At 50.2% G+C, this 20,858-nt stretch overlaps 1 protein-coding gene across 4 annotated transcripts in view; it reads left to right on the plus strand.

Annotated features, from left to right (window-relative positions):
- The window catches only part of tyw1 (tRNA-yW synthesizing protein 1 homolog (S. cerevisiae)), a 217,681-nt gene that overhangs the window by 79,531 nt on the left and 117,292 nt on the right, over positions 1–20,858 (plus strand). For all 4 annotated transcript variants that reach the window (XM_085964469.1, XM_085964470.1, XM_085964468.1 and 1 more), the window contains exon 12: positions 10,772–10,949. In XM_085964469.1, coding sequence (XP_085820595.1) covers positions 10,772–10,949 — 178 coding nt within the window. The remainder of the gene's footprint in view (positions 1–10,771; positions 10,950–20,858) is intronic.

A 20,858-nucleotide genomic window follows, 5' to 3' on the forward strand; every position in this document is an offset into this window, starting at 1 on the left:
TCAATTAATTTATTGAACATAGAAATAAATAGTTGAGCTTCTTGTCTGTCATTGAACATTTTATAGCCTGAGTAAATCAATAAATAATTGGTTTCACAAGTCAGGTTTTACTTTAGTTGATCACCAAATACTCAGTGATGAAGGAGAATTGATTACATTGAACAGAGTACAGTAAACTCTTTCGTATCCAGCACCGACGGGACCGGGATGGTGCCGGTTGATTAAAAATTCCGGATAACAGAGGGGTAGGCAATTTTTAACACACAAAAATAAAAACCAGTGACTAACTCAGCCACCGCGGGAAACTCTGACTCGGAAAAATGAAAAATGGATGGATTCGGCAAGATTACCGGTTATCTATTTTGCCGGTTATTAAAGAATTCCGGTTGATTAGGTGCCGTTTAAACGAGTTTACTTTAATTGAGCATTTCATCTGTCCTGAATTCATATTTTGATGATTTCTTCCTGGTGCAATCTCAACCCCCTTCTCGCTACCTGCTGTCCTATGACCCCACTATCCTTACCTTGCATCTAGAATTTACAGAGTGCATCGTTTACCTCTCAGCCTGGGCTTCACCCTTTATAGTCTTTTCATTTACTCTTCCAATCTACCTTGTCCAGCCCCCTCAGTATCTTGTATGTTTCAATAAGATCACGGTGATCTATGTCCAAGTCAGGATAGTGTGTGACTTGGAGGGGAACTTGGATTTGATGGTGTTCGCATGCACCTGCTGCCCATGTCCTTCTGGCTGGTGGAGGTAGTGAGCCCAAATTTGTTCAAACTTGCACCAAGTCCCGTTCAACCATCACCCCTATGCTCACTTACCTACATTGGCTTCCGATAAAGCAATGCCTCGATTAAAAAAAAAAACAAAACACTCTCATCCTTTTCAAATCCCTCCACGACCTCTCCCCTCCCTATCTTTGTAATCTCCTCCACTGGCCTTATTCTCCCCACCCCAAAAACTGATAAATGATAAATGTATTAAAATGATATTAAAGAAGGACGAAACCCCTTGGAGAACAGAAATATTCCCTCACTGATCTCCCAGGTCATTGTATATTGCTGATTGCTAAAACTTAAAGGAACATTTTAATTGGAGCAACTTTATTCATGCTTCTCATACTGATTCAGTGAAAGGAGTTGGGTGAACTTTCACAAGTTGAAGTTTCTTTTCTTGCTGTTAGTAGACCTAAAGCTTCAATAACTAGTGTTTAAAATTGTAATGGAAGTTCCTAGTTGGGTTACAGTTTGTGCAGTGATGAAATAATCTAGCTGATTCTACAGATCATGATATTATTTGAGTCAGCAGGATATTAATGGAAGTTACTTAATACTTAGGTCTTTGCTGTCTTCCCGAATGTTGCAGTTTAGATGCTAGCTCACGATGCTGTCACTGATTTTAGTTTGAGTGCTGCCTGAATGTTAAATTTGCTAGCTGCACTTGTAATCAGCTTTATCAGTGCTCTGAGGGGGCAGGATGCTTCGTAACAGCAGCGTATTGTACCTAAGGGGAGGAATAACTGACTTCTTTCCCTGCAGCAAGATGAATCATGTGGTTGTGCACTGAGCAGCAGTAATGTCCATGTTTTAGTGTGCAAATTGCTTACCCTCCTTTCCAGATAAAAGAGACTGTATCATAACAGTAAAAGAAAAATTCTGAGTCAGATTTCACTTTTACAAACCCATGGGAATTGATTAGCAGTTCTTATTGAACCCCACACAATGGCCCCGATATTTGTGGGGAGGAGGAGTTCCAGATGGGAAACTCGGAATACAGGTTTCCTGCACGTCCTGCTGAAATTACCAGCAAGACATACTTTAAATCTTTTCACCAGGTTTCCCGCCTGACAGCCAGCTCGATTGACTGGCTGCCTGCCTATCAGGCAGGAAAGCCTGCGGCACTAGGCCACAGCTGGGAAGCATCTTCTTCTTCTTAGGCAGTCCCTTGGAACCGAGGACGACTTGCTTCCACACTAAAAATGAGTTCTCAGGTGACTGATGCGTCCAATGCGGGACCTACAGTCTCTGTCACAGGTGGGGCAGACGGTGGTTGAAGGGGCGGGTGGGTGGGGTGCTTGGGTTGACGTGTGCTCCTTCCGCTGTTTGCGCTTGGCTTCCGCTTGCTCCCGGCGATGAGACTTGAGGTGTTCTGCACATTCCCGAATGCTTCTCCTCCACTTTGTGCAGTCTTGGGCCAGGGATTCCCAGGTGTCGGTGGGGATGTTGCACTTTTTCCAAGGAGGCTTTGAGGATGTCCTTGAAGTGTTTCCTCTGCCCACCTAGGGCTCTCTTGCTGTGTCGGAGCTCTGAGTAGAGCACTTGTTTTGGGAGTCTCATATCGGGCATGCGGATGATGTGGCCCGTCCACCGGAGCTGATCGAACGTGGTCAAAGCTTCGATGCTGGGGATGTTGGCCTGAGCGAGAACACTGACGTTAGTGTGCCTATCCTGCCAATGGATTTGCAGGATCTTGCGGAGGCAGCATTGGTGGTACCTCTCCAGTGCTTTGAGGTGCCTGCTGTACATGGTCCATGTCTCTGAAGCATACAGAAGGGCGGGTATCACTGCTACTCTGTAGACCATGAGCTTGGTGCTGGGTTTGAGGTCCTGGTCTTCAAACAGTCTTTTCCTCAGGCGACCGAAGGCTGCACTGGTGCACTGAAGGCTGTGTTGGACTTCGTCATTGATGTCTGCCCTTGTTGACAGTAGGCTCCCGAGGTATGGAAAGTGGTCCACGTTGTCCAAGGCCTTGTCATGGATTTTGATAATCGGGGGGGCAGTACTGTGTGGCGGGGGCAGGTTGGTAGAGGACCTTTGTTTTACGGATGTTTAGTGTAAGGCCCGTGCTCTCATATGCTTCGGTGAAGGTGTTGACAATGGTTTATTCCGCAAGGGGAGCCTCTGAGACGTTCAACTAGCTCATTTTTTATGGCAACGCCTACCTCATGAAGGCGGCATTCTTCTTCAGGTTTGCCTTTGCAGAAGAAGGTGTAACCGTCGCCTTGCTCCTTGAGCTGGCCTATCCCTGCCCGCCGGGTCTCGTATGTTGAAACGTCTGAGCTCCTGGGCAACGATAGCAGTACAGCGTTCCGGTCTGTCGCTGTTGGGGTTGTCCATGAGGGTCCTGTTGTTCCAGGCCCCGTGCCTGAATTCTTTTAACGTGGGGTGGCCGTTGCACACCAGTTACCACACGGGCTTGAAACAAACAAACACACGCACACGCACGCACGCACGCACACACACACACACACACACACACACACACACACACACACACACACCTCCCTCTACTGTCCTCCTCCCTCCTTCCCGCAGGTCCTCTCTGCCTGGGTTTCATAGGCTGTAGTGTGGCCCTCCCGACCCCACTGCTGGTCCACGCTGCGCCACTCCTTGGTCCCAACCTCGCTCCTGGGCCTCGACCCTGCCCCTCGTCCTCGCTCCTGGGCCTTGACCTCGCTCCTGGATCCCGACCTTATAGTGTGTCTCCTTCCAGCGAGTGACCCCCACGGTATGTCCTTCCAGCGAGTGTGTCCGCGGTGTCTCCTTCCAGCGAGTGTGTCCCACGGTGTCTCCTTCCAGCGAGTGTGAAGCAGGAGGGGAGACGGAGGGAGAGATCGTGGTGGTGAGGAGTGGGGGGAGCGTCAGTGATCGTGGGGTGGGGTGTCGGCCGATTGCCGATTAGGGAGTGAAGTAGGTAAGTTTGTTGGCCAGGAGGGAACAGTCCTGCTCCTCCTGGCCCTGAAGCAGTGCTGTAAGTTCACTTACCTTATGGATCCGGTCCTTCTCGCCTCTGGAAAACCCAGCTGAAATGGGTAAAAAAAATATGCCTGTAAAATTGGAGGCACACCGCCTCCTTAAAAGATTTTACTGAGCAGCCCGCCTTCTGAGAGCGGATTGGTTGCTGCCCCCAACCTGCCTCCGTTAAAACTGGAAGTGGGCAGATTTGAGGCGGGTTGGGTTTGGGTTAGAAATTTTTTTAATTTTAACTTCCCACCGACCCAAACCCACCTATTTTGGAGGCTTAAAATTAGCCCAATGCTTCCTTCTGTTGGCCAAGATGAGCAAGAAAGAAACTGTTGTAATGTATACTTGCACAGAATTTTGCTGTAATAAGTGCAGATTGCTTTTCTGTAAAGTTAATTTCACCATCTCCAGCGGCCTCTATAATAAGTTGCCTGGCAACCACCCCTGGCATTGTGCACAGAGTTTTCCTGAAAGACAGATGCAGATAGGGTTAACTGCCAGTTTCTTTCTGGGAACTGAAGCACAGCAGCTCTCCTGAAATTATGCAAGTTAGCTTACCCTGGAAAAACTGCCTGGGTCTCTGCTTTGAATTTGACAGCCATTTCTGGCACCTTCCAGTTCTTCTGAAGCTCTTCTTGGGCTGTTGTTTCGCAGCTGCCATCCCAAGAATCCAAACTACTCCTGGGAAAGAGACACCTGATGGTTCCTTGAAAACAGAAATGGGAAGAGCAGGAAATTTAGCACTAAGACTGAGAAAGACTTAGGCCGCGATTTTATCAATGGAAGCGGGTTGGGTGCAGGTCAGGTGGTTTCTGGCTTCCAGTCCCGCCCCCAACTGCATCCGGCCCACAGACGTGATTTTACGTTGATTGACCTTGTTGAGCCCGCCCTGCGGGCTTGCCGGCCAATTAAGAGGAAGCCGGTCAGATGACGTCATTTGATGATGTGTTATCTGCTGGTTTTCTTAAAGGGACCACGCACAATTTTTTTTTGACAATTGATTTCTCGGTGTTTGACAGCATTGAGGTGCTGAAAACACTGACAATCACTGTACAAAAGGTGACCTCTTGCACCCAGGCTCTCCAATGGCTCCCTCCATAGGCTGGAATAGATGGCAGCTGCAGGTGAGGTTACAGAAGCAATCTGTCACTGGTGAGAAAGGTTCTCCCAATGAGGTGGCACTGGACATGGATTTCAAAATTTGTAACCTAAAGAAATGTGTAAATGTATTAAAAATGCATTTTCCAACTTTTTCTTACCTCTGAGACTCACCAGTGCAACATTGGATCTTTCACACCACTTCTGCAGCTGTCATCAATCCAGAAACATTACAGCAGACTCACAGCACGCCACACTTACCTGGCGTGGTGTCCGGACGTTGGGAAACCCGAGCCAAAAGCGGCAAAATTCATAAATAGCCTGTTAACTACTGGCAGCTATCTGTTAATAGGCAGGTAATTGCCTTTAATCCTCTTCCCGCCGCTAGGTGTCGGGTCCATGTGCAAATCGGGGACCTGACACTTGGGGAAATTATTTGGAGGTGGGTTGACGGCGGGATCGCAACCCGCTGTCAATCAGAACGATTTAAACCTTTGACCTGCCTCCAAACTCACCCTCTGAGTGCCGGCAAAATCCAGCCCTTAGAAAGTAGTAGGTCCGGTAGGGCCAGGTATGAAGAGAGTTTGGTTAGAGGTTGGGGCCATCTGGGGAGTCCTGCAGAGAGGCTGGCTTCAGAGTGGGAGCATGAGATTTGCCTGCTGTAACCACAAGACCGATGATAGAGACGTCACATGGTTCTCAAGAACCACCAAATTTCTAGAAGAGGACGCATTCACTCAATTGGTCAGTTAGATTAATAGAAGAGAATAACATTCAGTTTTTTTGGTAATATATGTAGATAATTTGGGAGGATACCATTGAATAAGCCGGGCTTCAGTGTTCAAATTAGGAGACAACCAATTGCAAATACTGGATTACTGCGATTTTACAATCAATATTGGGGATTTGGGAACTTGGACACAACACTTTGGTGCATAATCTTATGTCCCAGGGTGCAAACCCAGTAGAGTTTCATTGGATGGAAATCATGGAGTCCAAATGAGGGGCAGACAGAGTACAGGATAAGTTTCCCTGATTGAAAATTGATCAGTCACTGTTGTCAATAATACGTAACTATAATTTTACATTTAGTTTTGTGTATATCAGCACAGCTGGCTGTTACTTTTTGTGTTTTTTTTAACTAAGTAGAAGGGTGTTGTGGGAAAGTAAAACAAGAAGCTACTTTGGCCTTAAAAACAACCTTGTCCCACCCTGTACCATGTAAGAAATACAGAGTACAGTAATACATTCATTACTAATGATATACGGCTGTGCCAGGTAATAAATTCAGTGTTGACATGGAACTTCTTTTTGGAAAGTGTGGTGCATTCTATAGCTGCGACTGAAACTGCAAATTAAAAAAAAGTAGTGCTCTAGGTATATTGCAGCAGAAGCAATTTGGATGGATTTATTGGCAAGGCCGTCTTTTTAGGTATTAAAGTATTAAATATGATTGATTTTGAGAAGAATGCGCATATTATAAGGTGTTAATGAATCACTGGGGTAATCTGAAACCTGATAATATTAGAGGTAGCCATAAAATTCAGTAAACAGGTTGTTTAACTTAATTGTAATATTTGATAGAAAATAAGTTATATCTATATAGACTTCTGTTTGCCCCTTTCAGATCATGAATGTATATAATTTGTCATTTTGGATTATAAGTTGTACTATGTATCTATAGATCTATTTTAATAAATGTGGTACAATAGTGCATATTTCTAGTTTGACACATTACACACTATCATCCAATTTCATATTTATACAACAAATGAGAATGAAGTAGTTGAGTGATGAACAAATGAAAAGCAGCCAAAGTGGCTGTAAATCTACCAATGAGGAGGCACTAAACATGTACAGTATACAAACAATGAGTCAAGGATGAGCCACAAGGAAAATGTATTATTAAAACAAACTAGAAGTTCAACCAATCAAATTAATCCAAATAAAACTGTTACATTGGTTTGAACCTCCATGTTGCATTTCCCCAGATAATTTTTACACTTAACAATATAAGAAACCAATTTTTTTTTTTTTTTTTTTTTTTTTTTTAAAGTGAACAATTCTGAACAAATTTCTTATTCCGACCCATTGAGTTGCCTGTACAGTGTTGTTAATTCCAGGAAACCATTTTCTTGGGGAAGCATCCTCCTGGGTCTGTAGCCCAAGGCTCACTATCTGTCTGTGGCTGCTTTTTATGCTGCTCACAACCACTCTCTCTTTGTAGTGCCTATGCATTGCCTGTTTTCTGTGCAACCATAGATGCCTTTTATCCTGACTGAGCCAGTTCTGCTTCCAAGAACCCGCTTTCGCTACCCCTACAGCGGTGGCTTCTGCCGACATAGCCGCCGTAACCACAGTGTTGCCAGACCATGTGGCCCTTTAATACTGGAATGCTCTACCTGGAAGGGTGGTGGAAGCAGATTCAATAGTAACATTCAAAAGAGAATTGGATAAATACTTGAGGGGAAAAACTTTACAGGGCAATGGGGAAAGAGCAAGGGAGTGGAATTAATTGGATAACTCTACCAAAGAGCAGGCACAGGCACGATGGGCCGAATGGCCTCCGTGTGTGCTGTATTATTCTCTGCCATAGTGTGAACCGCTGTGGACTTCTCCCTAGTACTGCCTGATCCTGTGGTCCCTTCTTGTTAGTGCTAGATCCCTTACCTGCTCCCCAGTACTCTCTAACCTTGTGGCCTCTTCCCAGTAGTGTCAGTCACTATGGCTCATTCCCCATTTCTGCTAGCCGCTTTGCTCAGTAGTTCCAGACCCAGAAGCTGCCGCATGTTCTGACCCCTCCTCTAAAAGCTGTCAAAACCAGGACTCCTGCTGCACCCTTCAAAACTCCAGGATCATCCCAGTCCTGCTAACCCTAAGAGCCTTTTGCAGTGCTACCAAACCTCAGTACCTCACCAATCCTCCTAGATCTCTCCTGAGTGCTCCTAGATGGTGGGCTGTGCCCATCTGCTCCTAATCCTTAGCACTTCCCAATTTTCACACATTCCACCCCCTAGTGGACTATTCACTGACCCCATAATCGCATTTTCTTCCACCCCCATGCATCCAAGGCCCATCCTAAATGCTCCCTAGTCCCAGGTCTCAGATTTCCACACCCTTTCCTCTCAGGCACTCCAAAATGAGCATGGTGAGATTATTATGATAGATAAAGAAATGACACAGTTGCTTAATTAATACTTTGCTTCAGTATTTACAGCATCAACAAAGACCCAAAGGCTTTGTGCACGAGGAAGCAAAAGTGCAATTAATAAAGTAACAATTCCTAAGAGGCTGAGGAAGCTAAACATTGTTGTCAGGACTAGAAGATATACAATACAGAAGGAGGTTAGTGAGGGAAGTATTGGAGCTGGTAGCAAAGGATACACCTCTGTTCAAAAACAGGACCAGGGTTCAGCTAGGCTACTACCTTGGGGTTAGTAGTAGAAAAGTTACCAGATACCATAATTAGACATAAAATAAATAAATAATGTGATCCTAAGGATGTGTGATGTCTGACTAACCTGATGTACCTTTTTGAGACAATAATATGTATGGGTGGAATGTGGTAGATGCAAATTCTTTGGACTTCCAGAAATCATGTGATAAAATGCCACCTGAAAAATTGGTTGATAAAATTAGAGTTCATAACATAAAAGGGAAAGTGATGGTGTGGATAAAGAGACGTCGTAAGGCAGGAACAAGGGGTTGTGGTAAATGAGTGTTGCTCAGGCTGTTCCAGAGATTGGTGTTGGGATGACTTTTGTTCTCCACCGATCTCCCTCTACATCCTCCTCTTTTTCCACCTCCCCTCCCCCCCCCCCCCCCCCCCCCTTCTCCCCTCCCTACAATCTCCACTGTTCCCCCATCCTCTCGGTCTCTTCCTTCACACTTCTTCCCTCATACCCAAGTAACCTTCATTTAAAAAATCGCAGAGCCACTCAGTTTAAAAAACACACTAAATGTAAACTTTACTAAAATTTGTCCTCTGGCTTTTGAAAAATAACGGAACCAAAACTGTTAGAAGCTACAGAAAAATATTGCAGCATTTCAGCTACTAAATGGTACTGATGCATCCTGAGAAATTGGATGCAATGCACATACTCGGACTGCATATTCTAAATTCAGCTAAAAGCATCATCGCTCTGGGCAAAAACATCATGTCCTAGAACAGGTTTTTGCTGAGGCCTTCAAGTAAAAACTTTAATGTAGGCTTTAAAAGACACACAATTCAGGTCATAAATTATCCATGCAATTGTGAAATATGTAATTTAAATTTTTTCAAATATTTAAAACCATATTTTGTACTGTAGGAATTTCAGTGACTAAGAAAAATGGTGGGTCATTGTTGACTTCTTTCTTCAGTCTTTCCTTTTAACTGCTATACGGTGCTTTTCTTAGTGCATAAATCTTACGCTTCTAACACTTTGCACTCTAGAACTTTCTGGAAAGGAGGACAGATCGGGGCCAGTCAGAACAGGTAGAACAAACCAGATTTAATCTTGAAGGCAGTGTTCTTTGCCACCACCTTTAGCCTTGCATAACCTTTCATTAATGGAGCTTGATCCATAACAAAATCTTAGCTTTAGTACCGTAATTTGTCATGAAAGTGGAATTCTTTTCAAGTGGTTTAACCAATTAAAGGCCAATTTAAAGGCCTTTCTAAGCTGCCACTCAAACACACCAACATGTGTTTTAAAGTTGTAACTGTTTTGGTAAGATAGCATACTATGCTGATAACATAGTCCGAATGACTTCTAAACATTGGCCCGTATTTTCTGATCGGAGGCTTCCTGCGTGCGGAGGCCTCCGATCTGGAAAAAATCTACGGACTTACCTGAGGGCTTCCGAGGTTCCTGGGCCTCTCCAACTCGAAATGCACAGGGCCCACGTATCCCAGAGGTGCAGGCAGTTCGCAAGCGTCCCTGGGATCACGTGGGCCATGGGGAGCCAATCAAAGAAGGGAATCTCCCTTCATACACTTGACAGATAGGCCTGTCAAATATATGAATGGAGATCACCCCAAAAACACTGTAAAACATTAAATACATTTTTTTTTAAATCACATTTTTAAAATGAGTTGAAATTACAATAAATTAAATATTTTAAACAAAAATTTAATTTTTTGAAAAGAATAATTAAAGTTTTTTACAGGGCTAAAAATAAACCTTTTTTATAAAATGATAAATGAGTGAAAAAAAATGTTTTAAACTTTTTTTTTCAACTCTTACTGCTTTTACCAGGCGTAAGATTTCTAAGGGTTTTCTGCGGGCGGAGGTTCTCCAGAAAGCGGAACTATCCGCCCGCAGAGGCCCTTCTGCAGGGCAGGCGTCCAATCTGTCAAGAACATTCTTGATAGATCAGAAGTGCCAGTTTTCAGCGCATGCGCTTGGCATGCCTGAAACCGGCATTTCCGATGTCCCTATGGGTGTGTACACAGCGCGTACACACCCGTAGGGATCGAAATATACGGCCCAATGTCTTCACTCAAACTATTTGATTCATAATTTTTATCCAAGTTACAATGTTCGATTAAAGAAAAGAATCTTTGTTGGTTTTATCAGTTTCAGTGAATGGTGAACTGCCATTTTGTCTGAATACTAGAATCACATAAGGGAATGAACAAACCCCTCTTTGAACATCGCTATATTACAACCCATGAGGGAAATATTAGCAGTTACAAAGAAAAGTAAAATGTAGACCCAGTTTACCTCCTGTTTTACTGTATGACAAGCATAAGACTTTTTGATATCAGCTAGATATTAAAAATTATGAGGATTATATTTTTGCACATGTAACTTGTAGTATTGATGACCTCCTGCTTGTTTTAAATGTCAAGAAAATGATCTTGGGCAAAATAATTCTAGTCCAAACATACCACAAATGTGTTAAATGAATATCTTACACAAATATCTGTTGTTTTTGCAGGTGTACCTGGAGTAAAGGCTGAACGTTTTGCGGAGGGCATGGTGGTGAAACACTGTGCATTGTCGTTAGTAGGGGAGCCGATCATGTACCCAAAAATCAACCAATTTCTGAAACTGCTGCACCATCAAAACATTTCTAGTTTCCTAGTAACAAATGCTCAGTTCCCTGAGGAAATCAGGTGAGGATGATCAGTTAAATTGGTAGCCTCTAATAGATGAAGTTCTGATATATCCAAGAAAATGTACCTCTTAAAGAAAATTGTATTTTTATTTTTTAATTACGGAACTACAGAAAGAGATTGTTGATTACTGGGTTTTAACTGTTTCTGAAACGCTGTCCAATGAAAAGGAAAAAAAAATTCTTGCAATGCCAGTTTATTTACTAAGCATTTTATTTAGTTTTAATTAAATTAGAATATTTAAGCAGCCCAACACCTCCTTTAGGTAAAAGAACTATTAGCAGTTACAAAGAAAATTAAAATGTAGACCCAATGTTTTACTGTGTGTAACAAGTGTAAGACATTGTGATGTTTGATTTTAACTGTATGTTAGAAGTTAAGGTGATTATATTTTTACAGCTAATTTATAGTATTGATGACCTTCAGCTTTTTGTTTTAAATGTCATGAAAGTTATCTTGAGCGAAATGGTTCTGAACCAATAGGTTGATTATATTTTTATACCTCTCATTTGTAGCACTGATGAAATTTTACTAGTTTGTTTTTAATGTTAATAAAACTCATGCAGAACTGTTAATTTACAGAATCGTGTACAATATAAGCACAATTGTAAAAGGTAGCTAATAGATTTGTAAGTTTTCTGTATTGAGTACTTGCTGAGACATTGCCAATTTAGATACAGACTGCAGGAGACAAATTCCGCTGCACGCAGTATAGTCATTCTGATTGCATAAAATGCTAATTTGAAGTGAAAATCAATGAAGAATAGCATAATAGAAGGAAACTTTGGATTTAGACCAAAAGTATCTCTTTAATGTTTATTACAGGCATTGAATAAAAACTGTTTACATACTATTCTGATCTTTGTGCTTTCGAGGTTAAAATAACACAGACATTTTGTTGTTGGTCTTAACGTGGTGTAGTAGAGCAGTGGGTTAGAATTGAGTTCTATGGGGGGGGAATTTTAACATGAAGAAACTGGTGGTTAGGAGCGCGGGGCTAGTTAAAGTTTTAAAAATCTAAATCCTGACCCAACCCGCCTCCAACCCTCCCACTTTCACCTTTTACTCAGACGGGATTGGGGCCAGGCAGCCAACCCGTTGCCAGGAGGAAGGTTGGCATTTTAAGTATGATAATGAGGCCTTGAAGACTCGGCTTTAACCTGCTGTGGAGGTTTTACTGCAGCCCGCCGGGAATTCCGGGGCTCGGGATTCCCAGTAGCTGCAGCGAGGTGAGCACTGCCTCGGGGAGCAATCCTTGTGGGCCGGGAGGAGCAGGAGTGCTTCTTCCCGGCCTCCCCAGCTCACCCACTAGCAGCCCGTCCCTCCCCATGGGAGGGGGGTGGTCAACTGCCCCCAACCTACCCTGGGGATCGGAACTCAACCCCCCCGGGGTCGGGTATCGGTCCCCCCACCAGCGCTATTTAAAGGGATCATCACCATCTTGCAGGTTAGTTGCTGATTGATTTCTATTGGCTTTTGCTGAGTTTGTAGAAGAGTTTGGTGGTTTATACAGTTCTTTCAAATTGCTAAAGTCTACAGGGAGTGGTGTGGCAGATGCAGAAGGACTTTGTCCTGACTTCAAGGATTCTGCACAGACTACTTGCCCAAGACATGGGTGCACTTGTATGCCTGCCACTTGGCCTACTGCATGACATGGAGAATGAGCAGAGGTGACACAGAACAGGACAAGCTGTGGGAAGAGGGCGAAGGGGGAGAAGGGCTCTCAGCAGGAGGCCATATTCTCCCAGGCTGTTCAGGGAGAATACGCCTACCTGAACCTCCGCAAGGAACAGTGTGTCTGATGTCTTGTGTTTCACCAAGGATGTCCTAACTGAAATCTGCCACCTGCTGCAGCCACAACTGCAACCTCAGAGCAGTACGAGGACCGCATTACCAGTGGCTGTGAAAGTGACGGTGGCCTTGAACTTTTATGCGTCGGGCTCCTTCCAGGCTGGAGCAGGAGATATTTGCAACATCTCCCAGTTTGCTGTGCACTGTTGCATAAGAGAGGTAACCGAGGCTCTGTATTCCGAGAGAGCTGAATATATTTCCTTCTCTCTGGCCAGAGAACAGCAGGCGGAGCGAGCATGCGGCTTCATGAGGATTGCAGACTTCTCCGTTGTGCAGGGTGCTATTGACTCCACGAACGTCGCTTTGCAGGCATTGCATGTCAACTCTGAGATGTACTGCAACCGAAAGGGCTTCCACTCCCTCGACGTCCAGCTGGTGTGCGACCATACTCAGCGAATCATGCAGGTCAATGCCCGTACCTTGGAAGCAGTCATGATGCCTTTGTTCTGTGGCAGTGCGCTGTCCCATCTATATTTGAATCATCGCAACAAATCAGAGGGTGGCTATTGGGTGACCAGGGCAATCCATTAACAACGTGACCCATGACTCTGGTGCGCAACCCACGCACACGTAGGTAGCATTCATACCATGAAAGCCATGCTGCCACACAAAATATCATCGAGCAGACCATTGGCATGCTGAAGCAACGTTTCCGCTGCCTGGACTGCTCTGGAGGAGCCCTGCAGTACTCAGCAGAGCAGGTGTTAATATTCGTAGTGGTCTGCTGCATGCTGTACAACCTCGCCAACATGAGGGCACAGCCTCTGCCACCAGCTGTACGGCGACCAGCTGAGGAAGTGGAAGGAAGGAGGCAACCCTTTCTGGCCCGTGACCAACTCCTCCGGTTGCGATATCAGTTAATGCACCCCCAATTCCACATTCACCAACAGTTCCACACCTAACTTCATAAGGACATAAGAAGTAAGAGCAGGAGTAGGCCATATGGCCCCTCGAGCCTGCTCCGCCATTCAATAAGATCATGGCTGATCATCGACCTCAACTCCACTTTCCCACCCGATCTCCATATCCCTTGATTCCACTAGAGTCCAAAAATCTATCTATCTCAGCCTTGAAAATACTCAAAGACTCAGCATTCACAGCCCTCTGGGGCAGAGAATTCCAAAGATTCACAGCCCTCTGAGTGAAGAAATTCCTCCTCATCTCAGTCTTAAATGGCCTACCCCTTATCCTGAGATTATGCCCCCTAGTTCTAGACACTCCAGCCAGGGAAACAACCTCTCTGTGAGGGTGCCAGTCAGTTCCTTCTGTAGCCTCTAGATGGCACCTTCACTTGTTTGTTCCTTTGTTAATTGTTCCTCTTTTGTAGGACCAAAATAAATTGAACAAATAAACTGTAACTAAAACTCTAATAAATCTTTAACTAAAGCTTAACAAATCAAATTAAAATTTGGTCGTTTAATCCAATTATGCACTCCAGTCCCCGCGGCGCCCATCGGTCACGGAAGTGCTCGAGCGCGCCGGCGGACACCGCGTGCTCCATCTCCAGGGCCACCCGGGCGCGAACATGGCCACGGAAGAGAGGGAGGCAATCTGGCCGGATGACCCCCTCGACCGCCCGCTGCCTGGACCAATTGATGGCTTTTTTCGCCAGGCCCAGGAGCAGACCCACGAGGAGGTCCTCCAACCTGCCCGCTCCCCTCCGCACCGGGTGACCGTAGATCAAGAGCGTGGGACTGAAGTGCAACCAAAAATCGAGGAGCAGCCCCTTCAAATAATGGAAGAGGGGCTGCAACCTCACACATTGAACATAAACATGGAAAACTGACTCCTCCAGACCGCAGAACAAACAGGCGGTCTGGGTGTCTGTGAATCTATTTAACAATATATTGCACGGGACTGCTCCGTGCAACACCCTCCAGGCCAAGTCCCCAATAGAACAAGGGAGGACTCCCGCATAGAGAGCCCTCCATTGAGGACCTCCGCCTCCGCCGGAAGGCAAAACGGTGCCCGGACGGCAGGCGAAGATGACAAAGTGGAAGGTGTGCAGGAGCAGCCCGTACAGGAAACCCCTCCGTGCAGAATGAAAAGGCACGGAGGGCATCTCCTCGAGACGGCTCAAGTTGTGAGGCGCCGGTACCCGAGGGGGGCTTCGGGGCAGGGCGCCGATAAGGAATTCCGTCCGAACGGGGGAAAGCTCGGGCGGGATCGCCCCACGCGCTTGAGCCGCCTCGATACACCTCGTGGCGCCGGGGTGCAGCGTCGCTTTCACCGCCTCGATGGCATCGACCGCGAGCCGGACGTTGTCCCAAGACATGCGCCGCGCCAACTCCTCCGGCGCCATCCAGCCCGCTCCTCCGCCATCGAGTAGGTCCCCGACTCTAGTCACCCTGCCAGGCACAGCCCTGCGTTCCGCCAGCCACCCGAACTCGCGGACGTGGAGGTGCGGATTCCTGAACAGCGGCTCCCGGAGGACAGCTGCCATTCCTGACGGGGGAGAGCTCCGCCTGGAGGCGACGTAGTTCCAAACCCATAGCAGTTCCTGGTAGAAGACGGGCAGCTCCCACAGGCTGGCACGCCTGCCGCCCACTTCCAAAAACAGGAGCTGCATGTCGTAATTGAGGCCGTGCAGCTGGCGGAAAAAATACGTCGCCAGCGCACACCATCTCGGAGGATTCTCAACGTACAGGTATTTCTGCAGCGTCTGAAGACGGAAAGTCGCAGCCTGGGTGCGGAGGCACACCAACGCCTGACCGCCCTCCCTAAGCGGGAGACTCAGAACCGCGGCAGAGACCCAGTGCTTCCTTTTGTCCCAGAAGAAGTCGACGAGCTTCTTCTGTATCTTGGCGACAAACGCAGGGGGAGGGATCAAAGTGACGAACCGGTACCACAACATGGCGGCCACCAGTTGGTTTATGACCATCGCTCGACCCCTGTAGGACAACACTCGGAGCAATCCTGTCCAGCGTCCTAAGCGAGTGGTGACTTTGGCCTCCAACTCTTGCCAGTTCGCCGGCCAGGCGTCCTCGGCAGGGCTGAGGTAGACTCCCAAGTAGAGGAGGTGCGTGGTGCTCCAGGCGAAGGGCCTGAACTCCTCCGGCAGGGAGTCCACCCGCCACTGACCCACCAGGAGTCCAGAACATTTCTCCCAGTTGATCTTGGCGGAGGATGCGTCCGAGTAAATCTGCTGGCATTCCCGCATCCTCCGCAAGTCAGCGGGATCCGTGACCGTGAGGAGCACGTCATCGGCGTAAGCCGAGAGGACCACCTCCACGCCCGGCCCTTGCAGAGCCAGTCCCGTCAACCTCTTCCGCAAGAGGCGCAGGAAAGGCTCTACGCAAACGGCATATAACTGGCCGGACATGGGGCATCCCTGACGCACCCCCCTCCCGAAGCGAAGGGGCGCCGCCAAGGACCCGTTAACTTTTTAATCAGACACTCCGCGGCAGCGTACAGAAGTCGGATCCGGGCGACAAAATGCGTCCCGAACCTGAATGCGTGCAGAGTCCCGAAGAGATACTCGTGATCCACCCTGTCGAACGCCTTCTCCTGATCCAGGGAAAGGAAGGCGACCGACAGACCAGCCCTCTGGGAATGGTGGACCAGGTCCCGGACCAGATGGATGTTATCATGGATGGTCCGGCCCGGGACCGTGTAGGACTGGTTGGGGTGGATCATGTGGGCCAGCACGGCGCCTAGGTGAGCAGACATAGCCCTGGCAAAAATTTTATAGTCCGTGCTGAGGAGGGAGACCGGGCGCCAGTTTTTAAGGAGGCGGAGATCACCCCTCTTAGGCAGCAGGACAATAACCGCCCTGTGCCAAGAGAGGGGCATCTCCCCTGTCGCCAAACTTTCCCCCAGGACCCGCGCGTAGTCGCCCCCCAAGACGTCCCAGAACGCCCTGTGGAACTCCACGGTCAGCCCGTCCAGCCCCGGGGACTTTCCCCTAGAGAGCTGGCGGAGGGCGCCGGTCAGCTCCTCCAGACTCAGAGGAGCGTCCAATTTATCGGCGTCCTCCAGGCCGACCTTCGGCAGGTCCTCCCACAAAACTCTGCGCGCATCCTCGCTGGACGGATCCGGAGAGAACAGAGCCCCGTAATAAGCGCGGGTCTCTGCACGGATTCCCTCCGGATCCGAGACCAGAGATCCGTCGTCGGCCAGCAGCTCCAAGAGCTGCTTACTGACCCCCCGTCTTTTTTCCAGCGAGTAGAAGAAGGGGGAGCCGCGGTCCAGGTCCCGCAGGAACTGGATCCGCGACCTCACGTACGCGCCTCGGGACCCGACAAGCTGCAGGTCCTTCAGCGCGCCCTTCTTCTCTTCGTACACCATCCGCAGGGCCGGGTCCTCGAAGACTTGACCGAGACGGGACTCCAGGTCGAGCACCTCCTTCTCCAACTGCCCGACCCGGGCCTCCCGCCTCTTGGTCGACCCCTTTGCGTACTCCTGACAGAAGAGACGGATGTGAGCCTTGCCCACATCCCACCATAGCCTCAAGGAGGGGAAGCCCCCCCGCTTCCTTCTCCAGCCGGCCCAGAACCGACTAAACGAATCCCGGAACCGTGCGTCCTCCAGCAGCAGGTTGTTAAAGTGCCAATACGTGGACCCCCCCCCCTGCGCGCAGCGGAACGAGCTCCGCCCACACCAGGTGGTGGTCCGTGCACGGCACCGGCCGCAAGGAAGCCGCCGGAACGCAGGAGACGTATGCCCGGGAAATGTAGAGGCGGTCGATTCTGGACGCTCCTCTCCCAGACCTCACGCAAGTGAAGGCGCTGGAGTCGGGATGGAGATTTCGCCAGATGTCCACCAAGTCGAGGGACCCGACCAGGTCCCTCAACTTCTCCATCGCCGCCGGGCATGGCAGGGTGCCCGTGCGGTCCCTCGCCTCGAGGGTACAATTAAAATCCCCCCCGAGGATGACGCACTCGCCTGCGTCGATGGAGCCCAGAAGAGTGGACACTTCTACAAAGAAGCGCGCTTGCTGCGCACCGGCCCCAGGGGCGTACACGTTCACTAGATGGAGCGGCACGCCCCCCCAGGCGAACAGTGACCTGGAGCAAGAGGCCCGGCACGAGCTCCTTGACCCCCAAGATCTCCGGCTGAAAATGCGGGGCCAGCAAGATAGCCACCCCACTGGAAGCACTGGAGAGGTGACTCATGCTGACCCCTCCTTGCCACTCCAGGAGCCACGTGGCCTCGTCTCCCGGAATGGTGTGGGTTTCTTGCAGGAAGCACACCGCATACTTCCTGTCCCGAAGGACCGAAAAGTTATTAAATCTGCGGCTAGCTTCCCTGCTGCTGTTGATGTTGAGGCTGGCTATGGTTATCTTCATCTCAGAAGCATAGATCAACCTCTACTTATATCTAACGGGGGAAGGGAGAGCGGCCGCTAGTCGACCGCCACTCCCTTAGCAGCCCAGTGAGGAAGGACCGGAGCTGACGCAGCCCGAGCGGGCTCACACCCGCACCCGCGTCCATGGCTTTGACGGCGGTGCGGGCCGACCCGATGAGCAGCGCCAGGTCCGACCATCTGTCGAGGGCCACCCGAGTCCTGTGACGACCCTGGCACGTGGCCACAAAGTCCCGGAGTTCCTTGATGGGAATGAGGGGGGTCCCGGCGAGGGACGGGAGGTCATCCATCGCCTCATCGGCGATGGAATCCCAGTCGTCCTCCGCCCCCACCACCGAGACCCCGTCCTCCTCCGGGGGGTCGCCACCGGCGGCCGACCCGTCCGTCACGCAGAGCGCAGTGAACGGCTCGGCCGCAACGGCTGGCCCCGCCTCCGCCCGGATCCCACCCCCAGGATTGGTGGCGGAGGATTCTTCCCTGGGCTCCTGCAGGGGTGCCGGGCCAGAAGACGGCGGCGGTTCGGAGCCCCCAGGCGCCGGAACGACCGGAGAGACCGGAGAATATGTAAATCCGAGCTCCTCCAAGTCGCCCGGCGCCAGAGACACAGACAGAGGGCCTTCCTCTACCGCGCCACCGGCCTCCGACCCAGCAGAAGGGGTATTTCTTGCGAAATCCTCGACGAGGTCGAGCAGCACCTGGGAAATGTCCGGGCCACTTTGGGCGAGCTCATCTTCCGCGAGCTCGCCCGACCCAGACTCCAGGCCGCCCGACTCGTTGAGGGGTAACGCCACCGAAAGGGGATCGATTACGTCCGCGGGTTGTTCCGCGACCCCCCCCATGGGCAGGGTCTCGTCCCCATCCCCGGGAGGCACGAGCTGGGCAGACACCTCTGCCTCAGCCTCCCCAGGGACAGGCGACCCCTGCCGATCGCTCATGATGGTGACAGCGGTGGGGTGGGGCGCAGTACCCGCGGCGGGCGACGACTCCCCCTGACCGGAGGGACCTTCCTCCTCCTGGTCCTCCTCCTCCTCCTGGGGGTCGCGCCTTCTTTTTAAAGTGGAGGGATAGGGGGGAGACCTCCATTTCTGCAGCGGCCTCCCCTGCTCCCTCCGGTGGAGCAGGTTCGTCGGGTCCCTCGGGCCCGAGCCCAGCCGCAGGTTCTGGCGCTCCCGCCTCGGCGGTCTCGGGCACGAGGTCCCTCCCACTCTCGCCCTCCCTAATTAATGCGGTAACGCGCTCGGGTGTCAGGGGCTCCAAATCCAGGGGCACGCCCTCCCTGGGGGGGCCCACCCCACGGTGTTTATTTTTCCGCGCCCTCTTCCCGACCGGACGCACTTCCTCCCCCTCGCCGGAGGCCTGGATGGCATCGACCTCCTCCGACGACCGCACCTCGGTAGTATTTGTTTGGGGGGGGCGCGGCCAGACCCGGGGGGAGGAGCGGCGGCGGCGCCAGCCTCGGTCATGCCAGACGACCTGGCGGCCTTGGAGGCGGGGCAGTTTTTTCGTATATGCCCCACCTCCTTGCAGGCGTGGCACCGCACGCCGTCCGTCGTCCAGAAGATGCGGTGAAGGGTCCCCTCATGGAGGACCGAAAAAGCCCCGTCAGTCTCCCCCTCCCGCGCCAGCTGAACGAAGGCCTGGCGCCGGAAGGAGAAGACATGGCGAAGGCTGGCTTCCCGGAATCCGAGCGGGATCGGCGTGATCCCCGACCTCACCTCCCCAAGTTGGAGCAAGTGGGGGAGGAGGAGCTCACTCGAGATGTAGGGTGGGACGTTCGATAATACGACCCTCTGCGCGGTGGCCTCGAGAGGGTCCACCGGCAGGAAGGTCCCGCCCACGGTGAGCCCTTTGGCGATGGCCAGGGCCACCGCCCGCTCCGACTCCAGGAAGAACACAGCCTTCCCATACATTTTCGAGGCGGCGAGTATGGCTGGAGGGCCGACAACCCCAGCCATGGCCTTCACGCACGCCTCGATGGTCATGTTGGGGTGGGTGTAGCTCTTCGCCCCAAGCTTCTTTGTTATAAGTCGGAACGGCGACGGGGCAGCAGCAGAAGCGGGAGCAGCCGTGGCTTTGGCCGTCGCTGCCGCATAAGTCATTGCCGGCCCCGTCACCGCCGAAGATGTGCAAGCCATAATGGGGTGGTTCTTTAAAGAGCTACACACACCCCAAGTCACAGGCCTGAAGGTGTTAATGGCCTTAGTAAGGTAAAAAGTCTTCCCTTGAGCAGAGGGAGTGTAAAGTAACTGGCCCGCCTCTCCCCCTGATGGAATTAATTGGGAGAGGGGCCTTCCTTCCCTCTGCTCAAGTGGCAATTAGTAGATTTAAAAGGAGGTGCCTTTTCAGAGAGGCAAAGAGAGAGAGGGGAGGGGTGGGAAGGAGGGGGGGCCGCAAAGGCAGGGTCCCCACTCAAGGTGGTATTCGGTGGGTGGGTGTCGGCAGGGTGCACTCCCCGATGGAAATACAAAGTCTTATGCAGATGGTCTTCGGGCAGGGGGAGAAGATGTCTTCGCCTGGGTAGGCTGGAGAAAGCCCAGGCTCAGCCCCACACCAGGTCTTCTCAATGTAAGGGAAAAAGCTTCACCTGGGCAGGCTCCAACCAACCCAGGCCAGGCTTTCCGGCCCGTCTTCTTTCCTCCCCCCGCCCAGAATACAAAGTCTTTAGGGGAATGCACAAAAGACACCCACCTGCAGATGTTGAAGGATGCAGCTCCTCCCCTCCTTCCAAGTTGGAGCTGAGTGGTGTTCCTCTC

This window comes from Somniosus microcephalus, chromosome 22, assembly GCF_052327205.1.
Source record: "Somniosus microcephalus isolate GS21.2 chromosome 22, FLI_Smic_1.0, whole genome shotgun sequence".
NCBI classification, from domain to species: domain Eukaryota; kingdom Metazoa; phylum Chordata; class Chondrichthyes; order Squaliformes; family Somniosidae; genus Somniosus; species Somniosus microcephalus.